Consider the following 20588-nt stretch of genomic DNA (forward strand, 5'->3'; position numbering starts at 1 on the left):
TACAGAGTAGCCCCAAAACTAGTAAATTGGGAAGAACAGTAGATTGACTGAAATTCCGATTATTTCACACGACTGAGCCTCACTGTTGTTTAAAATAGCAGTGCTTTAGGATTGCTTTTTCTTGGTTCCCCACAGAGGCTTGTTTTGTTTGGTTGTTTGTTTGTTTGATCCTCCCTAAAGGTACACAGCATCAGCATCTTTGGGGAAGACAGAAATTAAGTTATTTTTCAAAATGAAAATAATAGAAAACAATTCTGTATATGTTCCATTGCTGAAAATTAGGACATTTTAAGAAAAGTTGTAATAACACATCAAAAAGATGTTCCTTCTCTCTCCTTCCTCACCTGGCCTGTCCCAGGGCAGGGTTTGGGGCAGAAGGTCTTTCCTTCATCTCTATGGGACCCTGGCTCTCAACCAGAGCATCTCCATAGGCCCAAGTATTGATTCTCCTCAGTTGGCCCATCCATCCCACTGATGGAAGAGCAAGGCCTATAAGGTTTCCTGTGTATCTCACCCAGACCAGCCAGGATCCACTCTTTCATGTGGATGAGCCGTGCCCATTGTAGACAAAATAAAATGAACTAAGAACCACCCACTTCTCCTCCACCCCCCACTCTCAGGATAAGGGAACACCAGGTACCATCTTAAAGCCAGGTACTAACTTGCATCACATATTCAAATTATTCTTGTTCTTAAACAACACTGAAAGCAAATTTGAAGATTATGCTTGCCCCTTTGGAGGAAGATGATTAAAACTTCCAAAGTTTCTTTAACCTATACAAGGTGCAAAATACCATCAAGATATCAGGTGGGCAGTTCCTGTTGCTGCCCTGTAGACCCCTATAGTGCTTTCACACTAATCTGTCAGGAGCTTTATGCCATTTATTCCTATGGCAGAACATTTCTGCGATATTCATTTAAAAGCCTTCTATATAATTTAGTACAAGAAAGCCAATTGTGTAGTCTTGACTCAGACTTTGTGTTAAAAAGCATTCATCATGTGCGCTTCCATGTAAGAGGAATTTAAACTCTCCTCTTCGTTAGGAGACCTGCCTGCAGTAGAATTAAAATAGCTTCTCCCTGAATGGGAACACTGACTTGGCAAAGATCAGGAGCAGTCATTCAAGAGGAATGTAATCAGAATACTTGAAATTTAAATTAGCTTGTAATCTGACTTTGAAAATAAAGTGAAAGAAAAGCCCAAGAAAGTTTCCTTTAAGGGGAATTAATGTCCTTCAAATCACTTCCAGTTTCAAAGCTAATAACATACACATGATAAAGGTAGTATGCAGTGAAGCTTATCTTTTCCAGGTGCTTGTTCTACCCGATACACTGATACTGGGCTTAGGAAAGGTGCCCTGCATAGACAGAACCCACATCTGAAGAAATGACTTTCAAGCATCACCAGAAATTTACAGACTCTTCAGTTCTCTTGGGAGGGACAGCAGTTTCCTTTATTGTGTCGATAAAGCGCACACTGTCAACCCAAGCAAGAACCTTAAATAAGTGACACAGATTTTCGATTTTACTTAGAAACTATTCAGATGGTCATATTTTCAAAGGATTCTTTCGCTTCAAATAAGTTCTTCCTCATTCTTGAAGAACATAGTATTTTTTCTGCTCAAATCACTGAGTGGTAAACTTTCCAGGAAAATGCATGCGTGCTCAGTTGCTTCAGTCGTATCCAACTCTTTGCGACCCCATGGACCATAGCCCACCAGTCTCCTCTGTCCATGGGATTCTCCAGGCAAGAATACTGAACTGAGTTGCCATTTCCTCTTCCAGGGGATCTTCCCGACCCAGAGATTGAACCACCATCTCCTGCGTCTCCTGCATTGCAGGTGGATTCTTTACTGCTGAGCCACTGGGGAAGCCTTTCCAGGAGAATAACACTTGTTAAATGAAAAAGCTTCCCTAAGTATTATCCCTGCCTTGAACAGGATTACGTAATGAAAAGTTGATTCTTTGCTGTAAAAGGAAATTTAGAAAAGATCCCTACGTATGAAAATAGAAATAAGAGGAATCTAGGCAATCTAGATTCAGAAAACCAGTCACCATTTATGAAGAACTTCACAGTCAAAAAGAAACTGGGAGGTGATTATTTTCAGTAAGGAAAAAAAAAGTCTTGACTTTTGACATACAGGTAATTACACACTTAACAGTATAGGTAGAACAGAGCTCACTTTGCTTCAAGGCAAATTTCTGTTAAGTAAATCCCATTTGCACTTTAATTTCTATTGTAGAACTTTAAAAATTGGTCCCCAGATATAACAAAATTGCCTGTAAAATCTACACACATAAATGGAAATATCTTTCTAACAAAACCTTGGAACCATTGTCTGTTAATGATACTGAGCTGTGATTTGCAAGACTTTTTAAACTGTGAGGGTAAAAATAGTCAGTTTAGGCACATACTGAAAGGTGACTGCTTTGCTTTCAAAGTGAAAGTCACTCACTCAGTCATGTCCGACTCTGCGACCCCAAGGACTGTAGCCTGCCAGGTTCCTCTGTCCATGGAATTCTCCAGGCAAGAATACTAGAGTGGGTTGCCACGCCCTTCTTCAGGGGATCTTCCCAACCTAGGGACTGAACCCAGGTCTCCTGCATTGCAGGCAGATTCTTGACATTTTGAGCTATCTGGGAGGCCCCTGCTTGGCTCTACCTTATTTTAAACTTAATTCTCACTGGAGGAGTGGCAGTCCATGCTTCCAAAACCTGCCAGAGTTCTGGTCAATCTTCAGTGATGCTAATGTTTCTGCCTTTATATCCAAAGAAATTCTTTTCTTTTTTCTCCATCACTGAACCTTCCTGGCTTCTTTCCAGGCATTTGAACCTGGACATATCTTTTAAGTACATAAGGGTGCCTTTAGGTAAAAGGAGAGAATTATCCAGATGACTTAGGAAAGGAATTCCTTGCTCCAGCATCAGCTGAGGCTCTAATGCCTAATAAGCATCAACAGATTGACAATCCAGGCTGAGCCTTTGGTTCCCACTCTACTGGTTTGACTTCTGGCTCAGAACAATTAGCACATCAGAATCATGGTCGCTGAAGTTGCTACTTGCTAGCTGGTTAGCAGAGCTGTATCCTATATACTGCCAGGAGAACAGAGTCACTGACCCTGGGGAGGCAGAAGGCACCTCGGAGCCTGAGATGTTAGAGGAACCACTCCTTAAAAACTTGTTTCCTGTCCTTTTTTCTTTTTCTTGGGTAGGAGTTGGGAAAAATATCAAGTTTTAATTGAAAATTTATGTTCAAAGACTTCCCTGATGGTCCTGTGGTTGAGACTTTGTGCTTCCACTTCAGGGGGCCTGGGTTCCATCCCTGGTCAGGGAACTAAGATCCTACATGCTGCGTGGTGCAGCCGAAAAAAAAAATTAAAATGGTATTTAAATTTAATAAAATTGCAAAAAGAATAAGTTATGTTCAACATTAGTAAGAGCACTGCTCCTGCTGCTGCTGCTAAGTCGCTTCACTAGTGTCTGACTCTGTGCGACCCCATAGACGGCAGCCCACCAGGCTCAGCCGTCCCTGGGATTCTCCAGGCAGGAACACTGGAGTGGGTTGCCATTTCCTTCTCTAACGCATGAAAGTGAGAAGTGAAAGTGAAGTCACTCAGTCATGTCTGACTCTTAGCGACCTCATGGACTGCAGCCTACCAGGTTCCTCCATCCATGGGATTTTCCAGGAAAGAGTACTGAAGTGGGCTGCCATTGCCTTCTCCAAGTAAGAGCACAGTAGAAGCATTTTAAAGTTCAGGCAAGTTGACCATGCAAAGATAAAAACTACTCTCACTCTCACATTTGCCCCTAGACTTTTTCTCCATATATAGTCACAGAAATTTGTGCATATATACACAGAAATAATTTTAACAAAAGTAGGATAATATACATCGATTCAACTTTCACTTAAACTTCAACGATTCACTTTCACTTAGTCAGCTATATTTCCACTTAATAAATATTCCTCTGGAGTAAAACTTTGAAATAGCTGCATTCTATTCCATTCATTTTATTTATACACCATCATTTATGTAATGGCTCTTGTTGAATGATCTTTTCTTTTTGCTCTATAATAAAGGATACTGTGATAAATTCTTTACTTGCATTTATTTGCACATATCCTGAATGGTTTGTAATTTAGCACTTGATCCCAACTATTTCTTTAGAATGAGTTTCTCAAAGTGAGTGGCCAGGGGTAAATGTATACACATTTGTAAAATTTTCAAGAAGTTTTTTCAGATTATCCCAGAAAAAAAGTTACGCCTGTATAAGGTTCATAATTTCTAGATGTTATTAATAAACTCTTAACAGTATAGCATTTTCCATCTGTGTTGTATTCAGGGTATATGGTTATTTGTTTTTATTATCTAGTCCTTTTTCTTAAGAGGGTCAGCTTTTCTAATTATGTTAATACCATTTGGCCTGGATGTTTTAATTTTGCCATCAGCCAAGTGGAGAGAACTTAAATAACGTTTGCAATACGCTGAGCATTCCCTACATGTTTTCTGTGTATATTAACTCATTTTATTACACAGCATCATCATACTTACGGTACAGATGAGAAAATTCAAGCCTGAGGGACTTAAGTAACTTATCTAAGGTTGCCAGCTGGAAGGTGGCTGCTGTTGTTTAGTCGATAAGTTATGTCCTACTCTCTTCGCCTCATGTACTGTAGCCCTCCAGGCTCCTCTGTCCGTTTTCCAGGTAAGAATACTGGAGTGAGTTGCCATTTCCTTCTCCAGGGAATCTTCCCAACCCAGGGATTGAAGCCACGTCTCCTGTGTTGGCGGATAGGCTCTTTAGCACTGGTTCCTGGGAAGCCCGGAAGATGGCTAGACTGGGATAAAAAATAATGAGACAAAAGGTGAGAAGCATATGATGGTATTATTCTAGCAATGTAATTCTCCCAAGGAGTATCCTTCAGGATGTAACCTCTGAGATTCTGCTGTGGCCCTTCTCAAGACAGCTACTCTTTGACCTCTGTTGTTATTGTAATTCAGTTGCTCAGTCATATCCAACTGTTTGCAACTCCATGCACTGCAGCACTCCAGGCTTCCTGTCCTTCATTATCTCCTGGAGTTTACTCAAATTCATTCTTTGGTCTCTACTGACTTTAAAAGTTTCATAAAGACCCCAAATGAATTTCATACCAAATTATTTTCTGTAGTTACACTTTTGTTTGGATAAAAGTCCAATCTTTCAAATTTAGTCATGTTAAAATATAATTATGAACATTCATGCCATGCATACTTGAAGTTCTTCTATGAAGCTCTTGCTTAAAATAGTAACATGCCTTACTGATGCAAGATTATATGTCTTGATTTTGGACAATACACATAGAATTGAATTCCAGAACTGGTACTGATACTTTATAGAACTGTTTACAACGGTAGAAAACTGCTTTTGACTGAAATGTGTAGGCATTCCACTTCAAGAGACAGAGCTGATATTTAGGACATTAATCCACTTATTGTAATTGAAGGTTTTGTAGGAATTATCCCATGGTCAGTAGAGGGAGTCTAATCTTGGGTCCTTTTGGGAGGATGGAGATTACCAATGAGGAAAACACATTCGAAACCTAAAAATGCCTGGTGGAGTTCAGGAAACTTGGTATGATCTGAGAATGGAAGGGAAGCTTTTAAGCTCAAGACAACTTCTGTCACCTAATTCATAGCTCTTATTAGATAATAATGTCTAAGTAGTATTATTATATCTAATTATTGTTTGTTGTTATGTAGTCACTAAGTCATGTCCGACTCTTTTGTGACCCCATGGACTGTAGCCCGCCAGGCTCCTCTGTCCATGGGATTCTCCAGGCAAGAATACTGGAGTGGGTTGCCATTTCTTTCCCATCTAAGTATTAGATTATAATAATTATTGTATATCAGATTTTAATAATATCTAATTATATATCCATGGATTAAAATTAATAATTCATTTTGTGTATGTGTAGGACCAACCATGTTGTTGCTGTTGTTTAGGTTCTAAGGCATGTCCTACTCTCTGTGACCTGATGGATTGCGGCACACCAGGCCTCCCTGTCCTTCACTATCTGGTGTTTGCTCAAACTCATGTCCATTGAGTCAGTGATGCCATCCAACCATCTCATTCTCTGTCATCCCCTTCTCTTGTCCTCAGTCTTTCCCAGCATCAGGGTCTGTTCCAGTGGGTCAGCTCTTTGCATCGTGACCAAAGTATTGGAGGTTCAGCTTCAAGCGTCAGTCCTTCCAATGAGTATTCAGGGTTGATTTCCTTTAGGTGACTGGTTTGATTTCCTTGCTGTCCATAGGACTCTTAGAGTCTTCTCTAGCACCACAGTTTGAAAGCATCAGTTCTTTGGTGCTAAGCCTTCTTGATGTTCCAGCTCTCACATCCATACATGACTACTGGATAAACCATAGCTTTGACATGGTTTTAGTGAAAAGAGGAGCAAAATGGAATCACCAAGCTGTTGGCACTCGGGCTTTCCACACGCTGGCCCCAGGTGCTAGAGGCCAGAAGGAATGAATGAGACACAGCAGATGTGAATTATGTGTGTGTAAGTCTTTTGAGGGCTTCCCTGGTGGCTCAGATGGTAAAGAATCTGCCTGCAATGTGGGAGACCTGGATTCAATGCCTGGGTTGGGAAGTTCCCCTGGAGAAGAGAATGGCAACCTACTCCAGTATTCTTGCCTGGGGAATCCCAGGGACTGAGGAGCCTGGCAGGCTACAGTCCACAGGATCCCAAAGAATTGGACACGACTGAGTGACTAACAAATCTTTTTGAGGATTAGTCCTACACTTAAGGGCTTCCCAGGTGGCACTAGTGGTCAAGACCGCCTGGCGATGTAGGAGACACAAGGGACACAGGTTCGATCTCTGGGTTGAGAAGGTCCCTTGGAGGAGGACATGGCAACCCCCTCCAGTATTCTTGCCTGGGGAATTGCATGGACAGAGGAGCCTGGCGGGCTATAGTCCATGGGGTCGCAAAGTGTCGGACACGACTGAAGCACACACAAATGCACGTGGGCCTCCACATAAAAGCTTTTTTATTCTTCTTCCACCACGTGATCCCTTACTCTGAGGCCTGAGAAGCAGGCTCACTCTCAGGGAAACAGGCATCCCTGGGCTGATCCAGTGAAAAACTGACCTGTGATAAAGCCATTTCAAAGTCCAGAGTACTGCCCTCTGTGGCCTACTGGGCGGGCTGGAGTGACAAATGGCCCGAGAGGTTGGGACCATGTAAATCTGTACTGGGGGATACGGCAGACAGGCCCCAGGAAATGGGGAGGGGGTCCCTGGGAGACCACCCACCATCTTGGCACTGTGGTCAGGCATCGCTGACTCATGCCGTCCACCATGCCAGGCCGGTGGGTCCTAGGAAGTCCCTCCCCAAGCAGCTATGAGCTGCCCTAGATCGTCAGCATAGAGACGGTGCAGTGTGTTTCAGATCTTTATACGGGGGTACCCAGGGCTTCTGTACCTTAATGTGGTGACAGCTACTGCCCAGGCAAAGCAAGCCTCGTGTCAGTATCTCCAGAACTGGCCTCCTTGCAGGACTCCTTCCTGAATCCTTATGTCTCCTTGCTCCCTGCTATTTCATCTCATTTCACCAGTCCTAGGAAATGAGGACCATTGGAAGAAAATGCTCTAGGTTCCCCCAGAAGAGTGCTAATAAGAATGATCAGCAGGGCTTCCCTGGTGGTCCACTGGTTAAGAATCTGCCTGCCACTGCAGGGGACCCAGGTTTGACTCATGGTCTGGGAAGATCCCACATGCCACAGAGCAACACGCACCATGCACCACAACTGCTAAAGCCCAAGGGCCCTAGTGCCTGTGTGCCCCAACAAGAGAGCCACCGCAGTGAGAAGCCTGTGCCCCACGGCTAGAGAGCAGACCCTGCTCGCCGCATCTAGAGAAAAGCCCTCACGCAGCAGCGACGACCCAGCACAGCCAAAAATTAAAGAAAGAATGATCAGCAATTAATTGTTACCCAGTTTAGAACTAATATATGGGCTCTCAGTGTTGAAAGATAAGACCTAAGAAGGGATTATTGCTTCTTTCTCTTACAAAGTGTGTTTAATGTCTTACACCAAACAGGCATGAGACAAATTAATCGAACAGCTTTTTAAAAGTGCCCCTTTTTGAGCCAGCAGTCTGTTCCATGAAGAGGAAGGCAGAGCTGTTGGCATTCCCAGATGAATGCCTGCGAGTGGTACCAGGCTGGATGCTGGCAGCCTCCAGGGATCTATGCCTTAGGCCAAATCACTGAAGCCAATTCCTCTTGGAGTTTTAGCTCCTGATAATGATGATGGCGCTTTGATAATCCATGCAGGCGCTGCTGCAAAGTAGCACCTGGGACAGTCATTTAAAGAAATTTGTGTCTGTCATATTTTCTCACGGTTGGTGTCTATATCTACATTTCCACAGTTTTTCACTCTTTGATATATAGACCAGGAGTCTCTGTGCTTTGCTCTGACATTTATGGGCCATGGTATTCCTTCCCTTGGATTATTCTCATACAGTTTGTGGTACCCAAAGAGGGAAGGATGAAGGATGCCCCATAGTAATTTTTTTTCCCCACAGCTACTAATTAATCTCTGGGAGGATTTGGTTCCTCACAGCAAATCATAATGCCAGGTGGCGCTAGTGGTAAAGAACCCGCCTAACAACGCAGAAGATGTAAGAAAAGCAGGTTGGATCATTGGATCGGGAAGATCCCCTGGAGAAGGAAATGGCAACCCACTCCAGTATTCTTACCTGGGAAATCCCATGGACAGAGGAGACTGGCGGGCTACAGTCCAAGGGGTCACAATGAGTCAGACATGACTGAGCACACACGTACTACTGCTACACCTCACAAACATTATGCATGTGCTAAAGGCAGGTGGAGCATGTCAGTGTTTTGTAAAAGTTTTCAAAGAAAAACCAAAACACAGCAAAGTTACAGAAATGAGAAGTTTGCATGTTATCATTGGATTGGAACTTGGATTGGTAGAACATATACCGATTTGGGGGAGTTACAAAAAAGTTTTAAGAGATTTGATTAATATGATTGAAGACTGTTAATTTTGAGGAACATATTGGAAGAAAAAAATGACTTGAAGGGAAAACAAATAAATAAATAGATACAAGGATAAAAGTTGCATTTGACTAGCTAACCTCTCCGCTGTGAGCCCTTTTCACATAAATGTGTCATTTAAAATTTAATCAGTCTCCTCATTACAAACCTCAACTTAAATTCCATTGAAAATACTTTTTCAGATGTATGTAGCTAGTCATTCAGTCATATCCAACTTTGTGACTTCATGGAGGCCCACGAGCTTCCTCTGTCCATAGGATTCTCTAAGCAGGAATACTGGAGTGGATTGCCATTCCCTTCTCCTGGGGATCTTCCCCACCCAGGGATTGAACCCAGGTCTTCTGCATTGCAGGCAGATTCCTTACCATCTCAGCCACCCATGAAGCCCTTTGCAGATTTATAATAGCATTTAATCTATATTACAAATCATTCACAAAATGAAATTATAAACCCTCATTTCCCGACAATTCCTTTTGAGATTGGTTCATATAGAGTCAGCTGAGGTTAGTGAATAGTACATATCCAAAAAGAAGTAGGGGAAATAATGTTTGTTAGTACAGTGAATACCAGTAACGGTTCTGTCTGCTGTCAAGTCTGCTCTTGGCTTGTCACCATTGATTACTTCTTTTTTAAATTTATTTTTAATTGAAAGATAATTGCTTTACAATATTGCTTTGGTTTCTGCCATACATCAACATGAATTATACACAGGTATACATATGTCCCCTCTCTTAAACCTCCCTCCCACCCCCTACCCTTTCCCACCCCTCTAAATTGTTACAGAGCCTTGGTTTGAGTTCCCCAAGGCATACAGCAAATTTCCGCCGGCTATCTATTTTACATACGGTAGTGTATATGCTTCCATGCTACTCTCGCCATTCGTCCCACCCTCTCCTTCCTCCCCCTACCATGTCTGTAGTCTGTTCTCTGTGTCTGTGTCTCCGTTACTGCCCTGCAAATTGTTTCATCAGTACCATCTTTCTAGATTCTGTTCCCATTGATTATTTCTAAATGGTGTTTCTGACAAAGCTGTGCCCTGGAGAAGTTTAGATACTTCTTTTTAGAGTAGTCTGGTACCAGGAAAGGAGGGAGACACCGTGGTGTTGTGAAAAGATAGCTGCTATGAATAACAGCTTAATTTATAACTTGCTCTGTGCCAGGGTCCACGCTGAGCGCTGAGTGCTCACAGCTCCCAGCAATGATGCTGAAGATACTTCCTGCTATTGCCTCTGAGACTCAGAGACATCCAGTCACTTGCCCCATGTCACACAGCAGGGAATAGCGGATCCCAATAGCCTGGTTGTTGGAAACCGTGCATTTCTCCTATGCCTCTCACGAGATTCAGTTTCTGAAGTTATTTTTACCAAGAAATTGTGCTGTGGGCAGATTTCTTTAATTTTTTATTTTACAGTGACTTCTGGTCCCCCTTTTCCATATCTTGTGCTTCTGAATTATTATTCATCACTGTAGTCAAATTGATGATTTTTGACACCTTGATTAGTACATTCTCAGGATGGGTGGGAATTTACATGGTATTTCAAGCTATATTGAGAGACTAGTTAGCACTTTAGGACAAATAAGTGGCAAATTGCTTATCAAGGTAAATAAAAACTCCAATTTTATACCACTACCACTAATATTGTCATACTACTGAATTTATTATTTATTCCTCCGTGCTAAAATCTGTGTTTATTTTTTTTTAATTTATTTCACTGAAGTATGGCTCAGATGGTCAAGAATCTGCCTGCAATGCAGGAGACCAGGGTTCAATCCCTGGGTCAGGAAGATCCCCTGGAGAAGAGAATGGCTATCCACTCCAGCATTCTTGCCTGGAGAATCCCATGGACAGAGGAGCCTATCGGGCTGCAGTCCATGGGGCCGCAGAGAGTCATACATGACTGAGCGACTTAACACACTTACAGTTGATTTGCAATGTTGTGTTAATTTCTACTGTATAGCAAAGAAATTCAGTTATACATAAATATACACTTAATTTTTCATATCCTTTGGAATCTGTTAAGTTTATTTTTAAATTTTATTTTATTGAAGTATAGTTGATTTACAGTGTCATGTTAATTTCAACTGTACCAAAGTGGTTGTTATACATAAATATACATCTTCTTTTTCATATTGTTTGTAATGTAAGGTTTTTTTTAATTTATTTTGTTGAAGTATAGTTGATTTACCGTGTCATGTTAATTTCTACTGTGCAGCAAAGTGATTCAGTTATACCTATATATATACACATTCTTTTTCATATTCTCTGGAATCTGTTAAGTTGAAGGAAGCTGGTCATACCATACATTGATTTAACCACTCTTTGTTTCTCTAGATTGGAAGAAAAACAAGAATGCACTTTAAAAACCACTTCTGGTTTATAAGGTGACCCATCAATCCTCACAGTGACAGGAATCAAGATGATTTTGTCTGCAGGGTTTCATTTATTAAAATTTAATTTGCTCCTGCGCTTGGCTCTGGTCGCTCTGTGCTAGCAAACTAGCTATAATTAGATTAGCAGCCTGCTAAACGCTGGTGACAGCTGAGCCTCAGAGAGCATGTGCCGGATTCCGCCCCAGCCGCTCCTCATTGGTTGCCAGCCGTGCTGCTCGCCGGTTTGATAGGTTTCCACAGAACTCTTTATGCTGCATTGGAGACACGGATACAGAAATACTCCGCTGCGTCCTGGCCACGGCCGAGGTGCTTAGCTGGTAACGTTACAGGAGGAATCGGGCACCCAGGAGAAGGCGGTCGTCTTTGTTGTGAGAGCAGGGCAGTCACCGGCTGCTGAAAGGGCTCAGGGAAAAAGTTTCAGCTCATGGTAATTACTTTGCATCTTTATCTCGCCTGCAAAACACGGCCATGCATGAAATGAAGCGTGCTCATCATGTCATCTGCTTAATTTGATCTTGCTTTTGTTAATATCACGCACCCCTCCAGCGTTCCGTCTCAAATATGCTCTCCCGGAGAAGGCTGAACTGGTAAACAACCAGCTTCTTCGTGCGGGAATCTTGTTTTTACCTGGATGCTAGAGTGCAAGTGCTGGGGAGCAAATCTTACTGGTTTCTCTGCTGTTTGGGGGAGCCCGACGCTGCATCCATTTAGGTGTCTCTGGAGGTGCGTTTTGGTACCCGGGCGACTTTGTTTGCACGGGTCCGGACTCTCCTGAATAATGAGCCCTGGAGGAGAGTTCGGAGAATCACACTTTAATTAGGACAGAGCCGTGGCCCTCCTGGTGTCAGCGCAGGGTCTCAGCTTCAGAAGTAACCTCTATTGTTTCTTCAAAGATCTGTGCAGCCTTCATTTTGGATGGGTTCTCTTTGTTTCCCCTTCTGTAGTTTTCATGAAGCCTCTTTCTTGTAGAGGATGTTTGCATATCCCATTCTTCCAGAGACACTGCAAGGTGTGTATTTGCCCTGTGCCAGACAGAATTTTTGACTCAGGCTTTGTTTAACAGGGATGTTGTTATGGGGAGTTGACATCACAGAAGGTGGGGTTCTTGCCACTTTGATGTTTGACAACATTTAAAAATTTCTGTTTGTGGTTGCCTGGATGATTTTGCAAATCAAACAGTAAATAATCTTGAATTCTGTAATAAAGATGTTGCATTGGGAAGGAGGAAATATTTAAACAGCCAAGGCTGAGCTTAAAGAAACGCAAGCAAATGCACTCCAAGTGTTTGCTTTTCAGCGTATCTAGAGTACAGCTACTCTGTGGAGTTCTATTTTACTGGGAAAGAGCCCCCTTGCCACTGTTTAGCCCCCAGACTTAAAAATTGATGTCCTCACTGTATCAGACGGTGGAGACCACAGAAACTTGTGTATTGAGTCACCAGTCACACGGCTGGCTGACTGCCACCATGCGTCTAGGATCGGTGGAGAACCCTGCTGGTATCTGAAAGCCGTCAAGAATTATCTCCCTACTCCTGAAAAGCCAGACATTGCCATTTAAGAATCTGGTTAAAATAATTGCTTTGAATTGAAGCTGTAATCTGGCTCAAGGCGTTCAGTGTGTTCTTTGGTGGAGGACAACTTCAGAATACTAACTGTGGTTTCCTCCCCACCCATACCTCCCAGCCCCTGCAAATTCCCTCCCTAATCCTTTCCTGGGGCATACTCTTTCTCCCACATAATGGTTTGTAAAAAAGAACAAGGAATATTGGGAAAGTTTGTCGTTTGTGGTGATAGGGTGTTGTCTGTAATAAGTTGGATGCGGTTCCTTGTCATCCGGCATCTCAGTTTTGAGATACTGTGTCTGGTGAGATGGTCAGTGGAGGAGTCCCCCTGCAGCCAGCTCTGACTTCCTCTTCGGACGCCCCGATAATGGAAACCACACCCCTGGTCACATCTCACCAGGTTGCGTAGAGGGGGCAGAGGGCATGGTCCAGTTCCTGGCTTTGCTCTTCCTCGCCCGCCTCTTCATTTTTGCCTGACCTGCTCCCTGTGCAGATGTGGAAAGTAACCTCCTACCCACAGACGGGCTTGGACCGACACTTGGGGAGGAATTAATTGATGTGATCCCATCCTTGTCTCTCCCCTTTCCTTCTCTGAATCTCATAAAACACTTCCTAAATTACCTTGGCCTTAGAGCATTCTAAGAAGTTGACTGTCTTAAAAGTAAATTATTGTTGCCCAACGTACTCCCTGTGAACCTCCCTGCGAGCATCTCGTTAGGCTCTGCATCACAGGAAGCCAAGGGAGGTAGTTCTGGCTGATGCTGACTCTCAGGCTTGGATCCTGAGACTTGCTGTGTCTAGAAGGAACTTATTAAAGATGTAAACATTAATATAACAGTGTGTGAATATTGTGTAGTGATTTACTATGATATCCTAGAAGATCTTTTAACATACACTAAAGGGGCATTTTTCTTTTCTGATAGCACCAAATAAATTGTTATTTGTGTTGTTGCAAAGTAACAAAATCTGCACTTTATCTTCAGATGAATCACATCTTAAGTTTTTTTAACTACAAGAAGGGAAATCTATGTATTTCTGAGATAAAGAAGTAAAAATTAGTGTCTGAGGCACTTGAACATTTTGTTCTTATAATTCTATAGCTCTTTATTGATGATTGACATTTCTGACCTACCAAAAATAGGTCTGTGAGCATGAACTAGAGTATAAAACATATAGTAATTTAAAAGTAAAGCATTATCTTATATAAGTGATGCTTTGTAACTTTTTCTTTTAGAGTTTTATAATCACAGTAGGAAAAATGATAATCAGATTAAAAGTGAAAAGTCCTTCCATGTAAAACTTGATGTTCCACAAAGAAGCTGAGGTGAACAGGGTCTGAAAGTTCTAGTGGAAAGAAAGGAGGAATGGTCAGTCAACACCGTGAAGTGAAGAGCTGCAGAGTTGTACCTGCAGGTGGCTTTCTGGCTGGTTCCCTGGGCAACTCTGGTATCAGAAGCACTGAGGGAGGGACTTCCCTGGTGGTCCTAGGGTTGAGACTGTGTCTTGCAATGCACAGGACTTGGATTCAGTCCCTGGTTGGGGAACTCGGATGCCACGTGCCACAGAGCCACCAAGACCCAACACAGCTAAATTAAATAAATAAATTTTTTTTTTTTTAAAAAAAAGCACTGAAGGGAGTCTGGCATTATATTGCAGGGTTGACACTCCAAAACCTGGCCTGGAGACATTAGGCCTCTTCTAGGGGCTTCCCAGTTGGCACTAATGGTAAAGAACCTGCCTGCAGATGCAGGAGACAAAAGAGATGTGGGTTCGATCCCTGGGTTGGGAAGATTCTCTGAAGGAGGGCGTGGCAACCCACTCCAGTATTCTTGCCTACGAAATCCCATGGACAGAGGAGCCTGGTAGGCTGTGGTCCATAGGGTTGCAAAGAGTCAGACTCGACTGAAGCAACTCAGCACGCATGTGTGCACTCAGTATCACTTGTGGTCTTATTTGTGGTCTGTAATAAATGTCATAAATAGAAAGTATCAGTCTTTTCTTCCTCCTATTTTTGCTTCTCAGAATGCACACTAGATTGTTGCATGAAAGTATTTTTATTTTGATAGATTTATATCATGTGGGATTCTAAAAAAAAGTTTTAATATATCCAGTAATTTAAAAATGCATCCTTGGGAGTTCTGTGGTGGTCCAGTGGTTAAGACTTTGCCTTACAATGGAGGGGGTGTGGGTTCGATCCCTGGTCAGTTAGCTAAGATACCATATGCCTTATGGCCAAAAAAACAAAACATAAAAAACAAGCAATATTGTAACAAACTCAATAAAGACTTTAAAAATAGTCCACATGAAAAAAATCTTTTAGAAAATAAAGAAATAGAAATGCTTCTTAAAGGAATCTCAAAATACCTTCCTAACTGTTGTGCTCTTAGTAATTCAGGGATAGCTTTTGAAACTGCCTGCATTGCCAGGAGTCATCATCTGCTATTGGATGCCTGTTGGTTCTTTTATTTGTTTAATTAGCTCTTTTATATACTTCAATCATTTATTTTGTATGTGGTCATTAAAGAGAAGCCCGTAAAACCTGGGCTTGGAATATAACACTTCTGTTTGACCTTACTATGATTAAGGCCTTCTGCTCTCCTTTTACATTTGATGGAATTTAGACAGATTTTCGGGGCTTCCCTGGTGGCTCAGTGGTAAAGAATCCACCTGCCAGTGCAGGAGATGTGTGTTTGTCTGGGAAGATCCCCTGAAGAAGAAAATGGCAACCCACTCTATATTCTTGCCTGGAGAATCCCATGGACAGAGGAGACTGGCGGGCTACAGTCCACGGGGTTGCAAAGAGCTGGACACGACTTAGGGACTAAACAACAACCACCACCACCTTTATACTTGCTGTCTGTGGTTAAATATGTCCTTGCAAAAGTTGTCAAAGCAAGAACACTGAGCTTGTAAATGAAATGGTTATAGAAGAACTAGCGCAGTTAGGTTTACCTCCCTGTTTGTTATTGTTTTCTTTCAAGGTTATTGACCAAGTTTTAAAAGAATTGTCGTTTTCTGTTATTGTGTACAGTTAATAGCCTGCTTATTTTTGTCAAATAGAAAAGCAATAGCCGTCTCTTTTTTGCCTCTATTTTTAGCTATTTCGTGCAGTGGAGAGTACTTGAAGGGAGCAAGGATTCCCTGCGATTCCTGCCTGCAACTGGGCAAACACTTATTCCCCTCTCAGGTAAGTCAACTGCTTTGTTTTGATCCATTCTGAGCAGAAGATATTGATTCTCTCTGAAACCCATGTCAGTATGGCACTAAGACAGAGAGACAGAGGTTTCAGATACTTTGCTATCTGGCAAAAAAAAAAAAAAAAAAGGCATTCCGCTATTGAGGTCCTGCAGGACCAAAAATATTGATAAGAGTAATGATGACTTCCTTTCCCAGGGGTTTCCATGTTGTTGTTGACATGTCTTCTGGCAGTTACAGTCTTTTAAGGGCTGTGTCATATTAATAGTTACTAGTAATCTCCCTCATATCTGGAAGTACATGAATTTGAAGACAAAATGAAATGAATGAACAGTGAGAAGCACTATGTACTTGGGGAATGAGGTGCTGCTTTCTGGCTGGCCTAATGCTGTGGGGCTAGCAGCAAGTACCCTGGGGTTTGGGACACAGAGATCTCTGTGGGACAGCCTCCCACGGGAAGTCACGTCTAGAGGGCAGAACCTCGATGCCAACCAGGGGACAGGCCGAGAGGGTGGGGCAGGTATTAGAGGATGGAATGTTTGTGTCCATCCTGGGAAAGACTGAAACCAAAAGGAGAAGAGGGCGGCAGAGGATGAGATGGTTGGATGGCGTCACTGACTCAATGGACATGAGTTTGAGAAAGCTCCAGGAGATGGTGAAGGACAGGGAAGCCTGGCGTGCTGCAGTCCATTGGGTTGCAGAATCAGACATGACTGAGCAACTGAAGAATAACACAACAACATAAAGGACATTGCTGGGTGCTTTGTCCCACGTCCACACCACTACCGGATTCCTTCCTGATGGTGAGCGTGGAAGCTTCCTGTATCCAGACACATCTTCTCATGACGGAGCTGAGGAAGTGGCTGAGCAGAGATCAGTGTCTAGGGGCTTCCTCCGCTTTGACAGAGGGACTGAGATCCCAGCGTCACCAAATGAGGTTGGGGATATTTAGGAAAGAGAGGCAGCTCTCTGGTTAACACAGGTCTGCAGGGACCTGACAGGTGGTGAAAGCAACCCTTATGAAATCACTAAGTTTGAGCCTTGGTGTCCATGTCTCCGAGTGACCACGTGCTTTGGTTTCATTGCCAGCCTTCCTCCAGCCTCTTTGCCAGCATTCATATGTAACACACCTTTTTACCTGGACAGCATACCACGCATTTTATAGTTGTTTATTATTGCATCATGCAGAACTTTATTGGGTAGATGGTGTTGGCCTCCAGCAGTCTCAGCATCTAACTCAGGCTGACAGATAAGAATCAGCTCCTGCCTAGTGGAATTCTACAATGTGTGGAAAGAGAGATTCAAGAAAAAGCCAACAACACGTATCAGTGATCTACCCTGAAATCCATCAATGTTATCACTATGTCACCTTATCCCAGATGTGAGAAGCTCTGACATGAAAGCCTTGGGCTCCTTTTGGCTGGAGGAAACTCAGCGTCTCCTGTTCCCAGCCCCCAGGTCATAGAAAGGCACCTGCTCACAGGTGGGTTTTATGGAGGTTGCCTCCAACAGAGCCTGTCTTCCCAACTCCACTTGTTCTAGGAGCCCACCCCTCTTGATTTGCACTCAAGTGCAGAGTTTTCTGGAATATGAGACTTTCAAGTGCTAAAAGCAGGACAAGTCCCCAGCAACAAGGGGCGTCTTCATCCCTCTTATGATTCCCTGTACCATCCCTCTCCCCTCCACCCAACAGCTGGCTCCTGACAGTAAGGGAATTGGCCGCCCAGGTGACGCAAGTGGTAAACAACCTGCCTGCCAGTGCAGGAGACAGAAGAGATGTGGATTTGATCCCTGGGTCGGAAGATCCCCTGGAGGAGGAAATGGCCGTACCCTTTAGTATTCTTGCCTGGAGAATCCCATGGAGGAGCCTGGAGGGCTGCAGTCCATAGACTTGCAAAGAGTCAGACATGACTGAACACACATGCACAGTAACCAGGAAAGTACTGGGCATGGGAGGCGGAGTAGACACAGGTGTAACAGCTCCTCCGCTTACCGGCCCTGCCAGTGGCTTTCACCTCAAGCCTCAGTTACCTACATCACAAGTAAGAATACAGACACACTCCTAAGGATTTGGGGAAGGTCACATGGCAGCCACAGGAAGTGTCAGGGCAAGTGTAGGCCTGGAAGAGTAGGGCCATTCTTCCTGCCTCCTGGATAGGCTGCCTGGAGGAGATAGTGAGTTACCTTCACAGACATCATTGTCTTTAGCTTTGTCAGTATTACTGTTTGGCCAGATCTTACATCGGGGAGATGAGAAAGGAGTCAGCCCTGTCAGTCATTAACACAGTGTCGCCAGGTTGTAAGCTCTGGCTCTGGGCCCCTGTGTCTAATTCTCAAATAATGCCAAGTCACTGTGTGTTGCTGCTGCTGCTGCTAAGTCTCTTCAGTCGTGTCTGACTCTGTGCGACCCCATAGAAGGCAGCCCACCAGGCTCCCCCGTCCCTGGGATTCTCCAGGCAAGAACACTGGAGTGGGTTGCTATTTCCTTCTCCAATGCATGAAAGTGAAAAGTGAAAGTGAAGTCGCTCGGTCGTGTCTGACTCTTCACGACCCCATGGACTGCAGCCCACCAGGCTCCTCCATCCATGGGATTTTCCAGGCAAGAGTACTGGAGTGGGGTGCCATTGCCTTCTCCCATTGTGTGCTAGTTACTTTAAATTGTTTTTGTATCAGTTTTCTCTTAGCTAAGCTAGAAACAGACAAAAAGTACTCTAGAGATTGCTATGAAAAGCATAGTTTCTGTCTTATTGTACAAATGTTTTCAGTTGTTTTAGGCTATTTTCACTTGTAAAGTTTGTTAAAACTTTGTTCTTTTCTGAGTTTACAAATGCCAAATAAGTCGCCTTATGAAGAATATGTATTATTATTGTCATTAACATTTCTCACCACTCCTCGATGGGTTCATTTAAGATTATTACGTTTTAAAAGTACAAGATGGGTCTTTTTTTTTTTTTTTTTTTGAAAGTGGTCCCTTCTTTAAGGAAACTAAAAGAGAAAAGGCAGGCATAAAATGACCTTATCATGTTCTTTGGGTCAAACTGTTGAGTGTTTTCAGCCTAGAAGCTCAGTGTTCCTGTGTAATGTGTATGTGAGTCACTTTTCTGGGGACACACAGCCACCAACCTTTGTGCATTATTCATGTGATTGAATTTCAGGAAGTAAGTTATAATGTTCCCTTTGGTTGTAGTTGCTTGTTATCTTAATCAAACTTAAGTAATTGATAAAGTCAGTCTTCTCCCAGAAAGTCACCTTTTTCAAAACCTCTCGGGATGGAGTTTCGTTCCTTTAGAGCGTGAGTGCTGGGGACTTGAGATTGCTGGCAGCAGAAACAACCTTGCACGCTTGTTTGTGTGTTAAATGGCCCTGACCGGGTATACCTGCTAGCTTTCCACGTCGCTTCTTCTCCATCTCAGTGTCTCACGAAGCTGGTCATCTGCAGAAAGGAATCTAGTTCTTGTCCCTGACTCATCTACCTTTCATGCCCTCATCTCTGACTTCTGCCTTTTCCCACATCAGCTCTCTGCCAGGCGAGTGACTCCGACCGAGCTCAGGTTACACCAGGCCTGTCGGGTGGCTCCTCGAAACTGGCAAGGCTGACCTTGAGCAGGTCTACTGGGGCCAGGGAGAGCCGGCCGCCAACAAGAACCTGACCTGGCTCACTGCCTTTTAGAAAAGAAGAGGGAGATAGGGAGAACCTCTGGAAATAGCAGCTGGGATTTCAGTTGTTTTATTCCTCTCATAAAAATTGTATAGACTTTTGGGAGAATAGAAATAGGGATATTCCCCTCTCCAAAATAAAACTCTAGGACTTCCCTGGTGGCCCAGTGCTTGAGACGTCACCTTCCAATGCAGCAGGTGCAAGTTCCATCCCTGGTCAGGGAGCTAAGATCCCCCATGCCTTGTGGCCAAAATAAAAAACATAAAACAGGAGCAATATGGTAACAAATTCAATAACGACTTTAAAAATGGTCCACATAAAAAAATCTTAAAAAAATATATATAAAGTTTATATATATAAACTTTATTTATAAAGTTTATATATATAAAGTTTATTAAAAAATCCTCTATTTGTGAGGATTTAGCACACATTTCGGAGAAGGCAATGGCACCCCACTCCAGTACTGTGGCCTGGAAAATCCCATGGACAGAGGAGCCTGGTGGGCTGCAGTCCATGGGGTCACAAAGAGTCAGACACGACTGAGCGACTTCACTTTCACTTTTCACTTTCATGCATTGGAGAAGGAAATGGCAACCCATTCCAGTGTTCTTGCCTGGAGAATCCCAGGGAAGGGGGAGCCTGGTGGGCTGCTGTCTGTGGGGTTGCACAGAGTCAGAAATGACTGAAGCAACTTAGCAGCAGCAGCACACATTTATTAATAT

The 20588-nt window shown here is 43.2% G+C and overlaps 1 protein-coding gene across 1 annotated transcript in view; it reads left to right on the plus strand.

Annotated features, from left to right (window-relative positions):
- The window catches only part of FAM110B (family with sequence similarity 110, member B), a 128792-nt gene that overhangs the window by 42600 nt on the left and 65604 nt on the right, over positions 1 to 20588 (plus strand). The window contains exon 4 of the mRNA XM_010839020.1: positions 16112 to 16200. Coding sequence (XP_010837322.1) covers positions 16112 to 16200 — 89 coding nt within the window. The remainder of the gene's footprint in view (positions 1 to 16111; positions 16201 to 20588) is intronic.

Source organism: Bison bison, unplaced genomic scaffold (genome assembly GCF_000754665.1).
Source record: "Bison bison bison isolate TAMUID 2011002044 unplaced genomic scaffold, Bison_UMD1.0 scf7180017864108, whole genome shotgun sequence".
NCBI classification, from domain to species: Eukaryota; Metazoa; Chordata; class Mammalia; order Artiodactyla; family Bovidae; genus Bison; species Bison bison.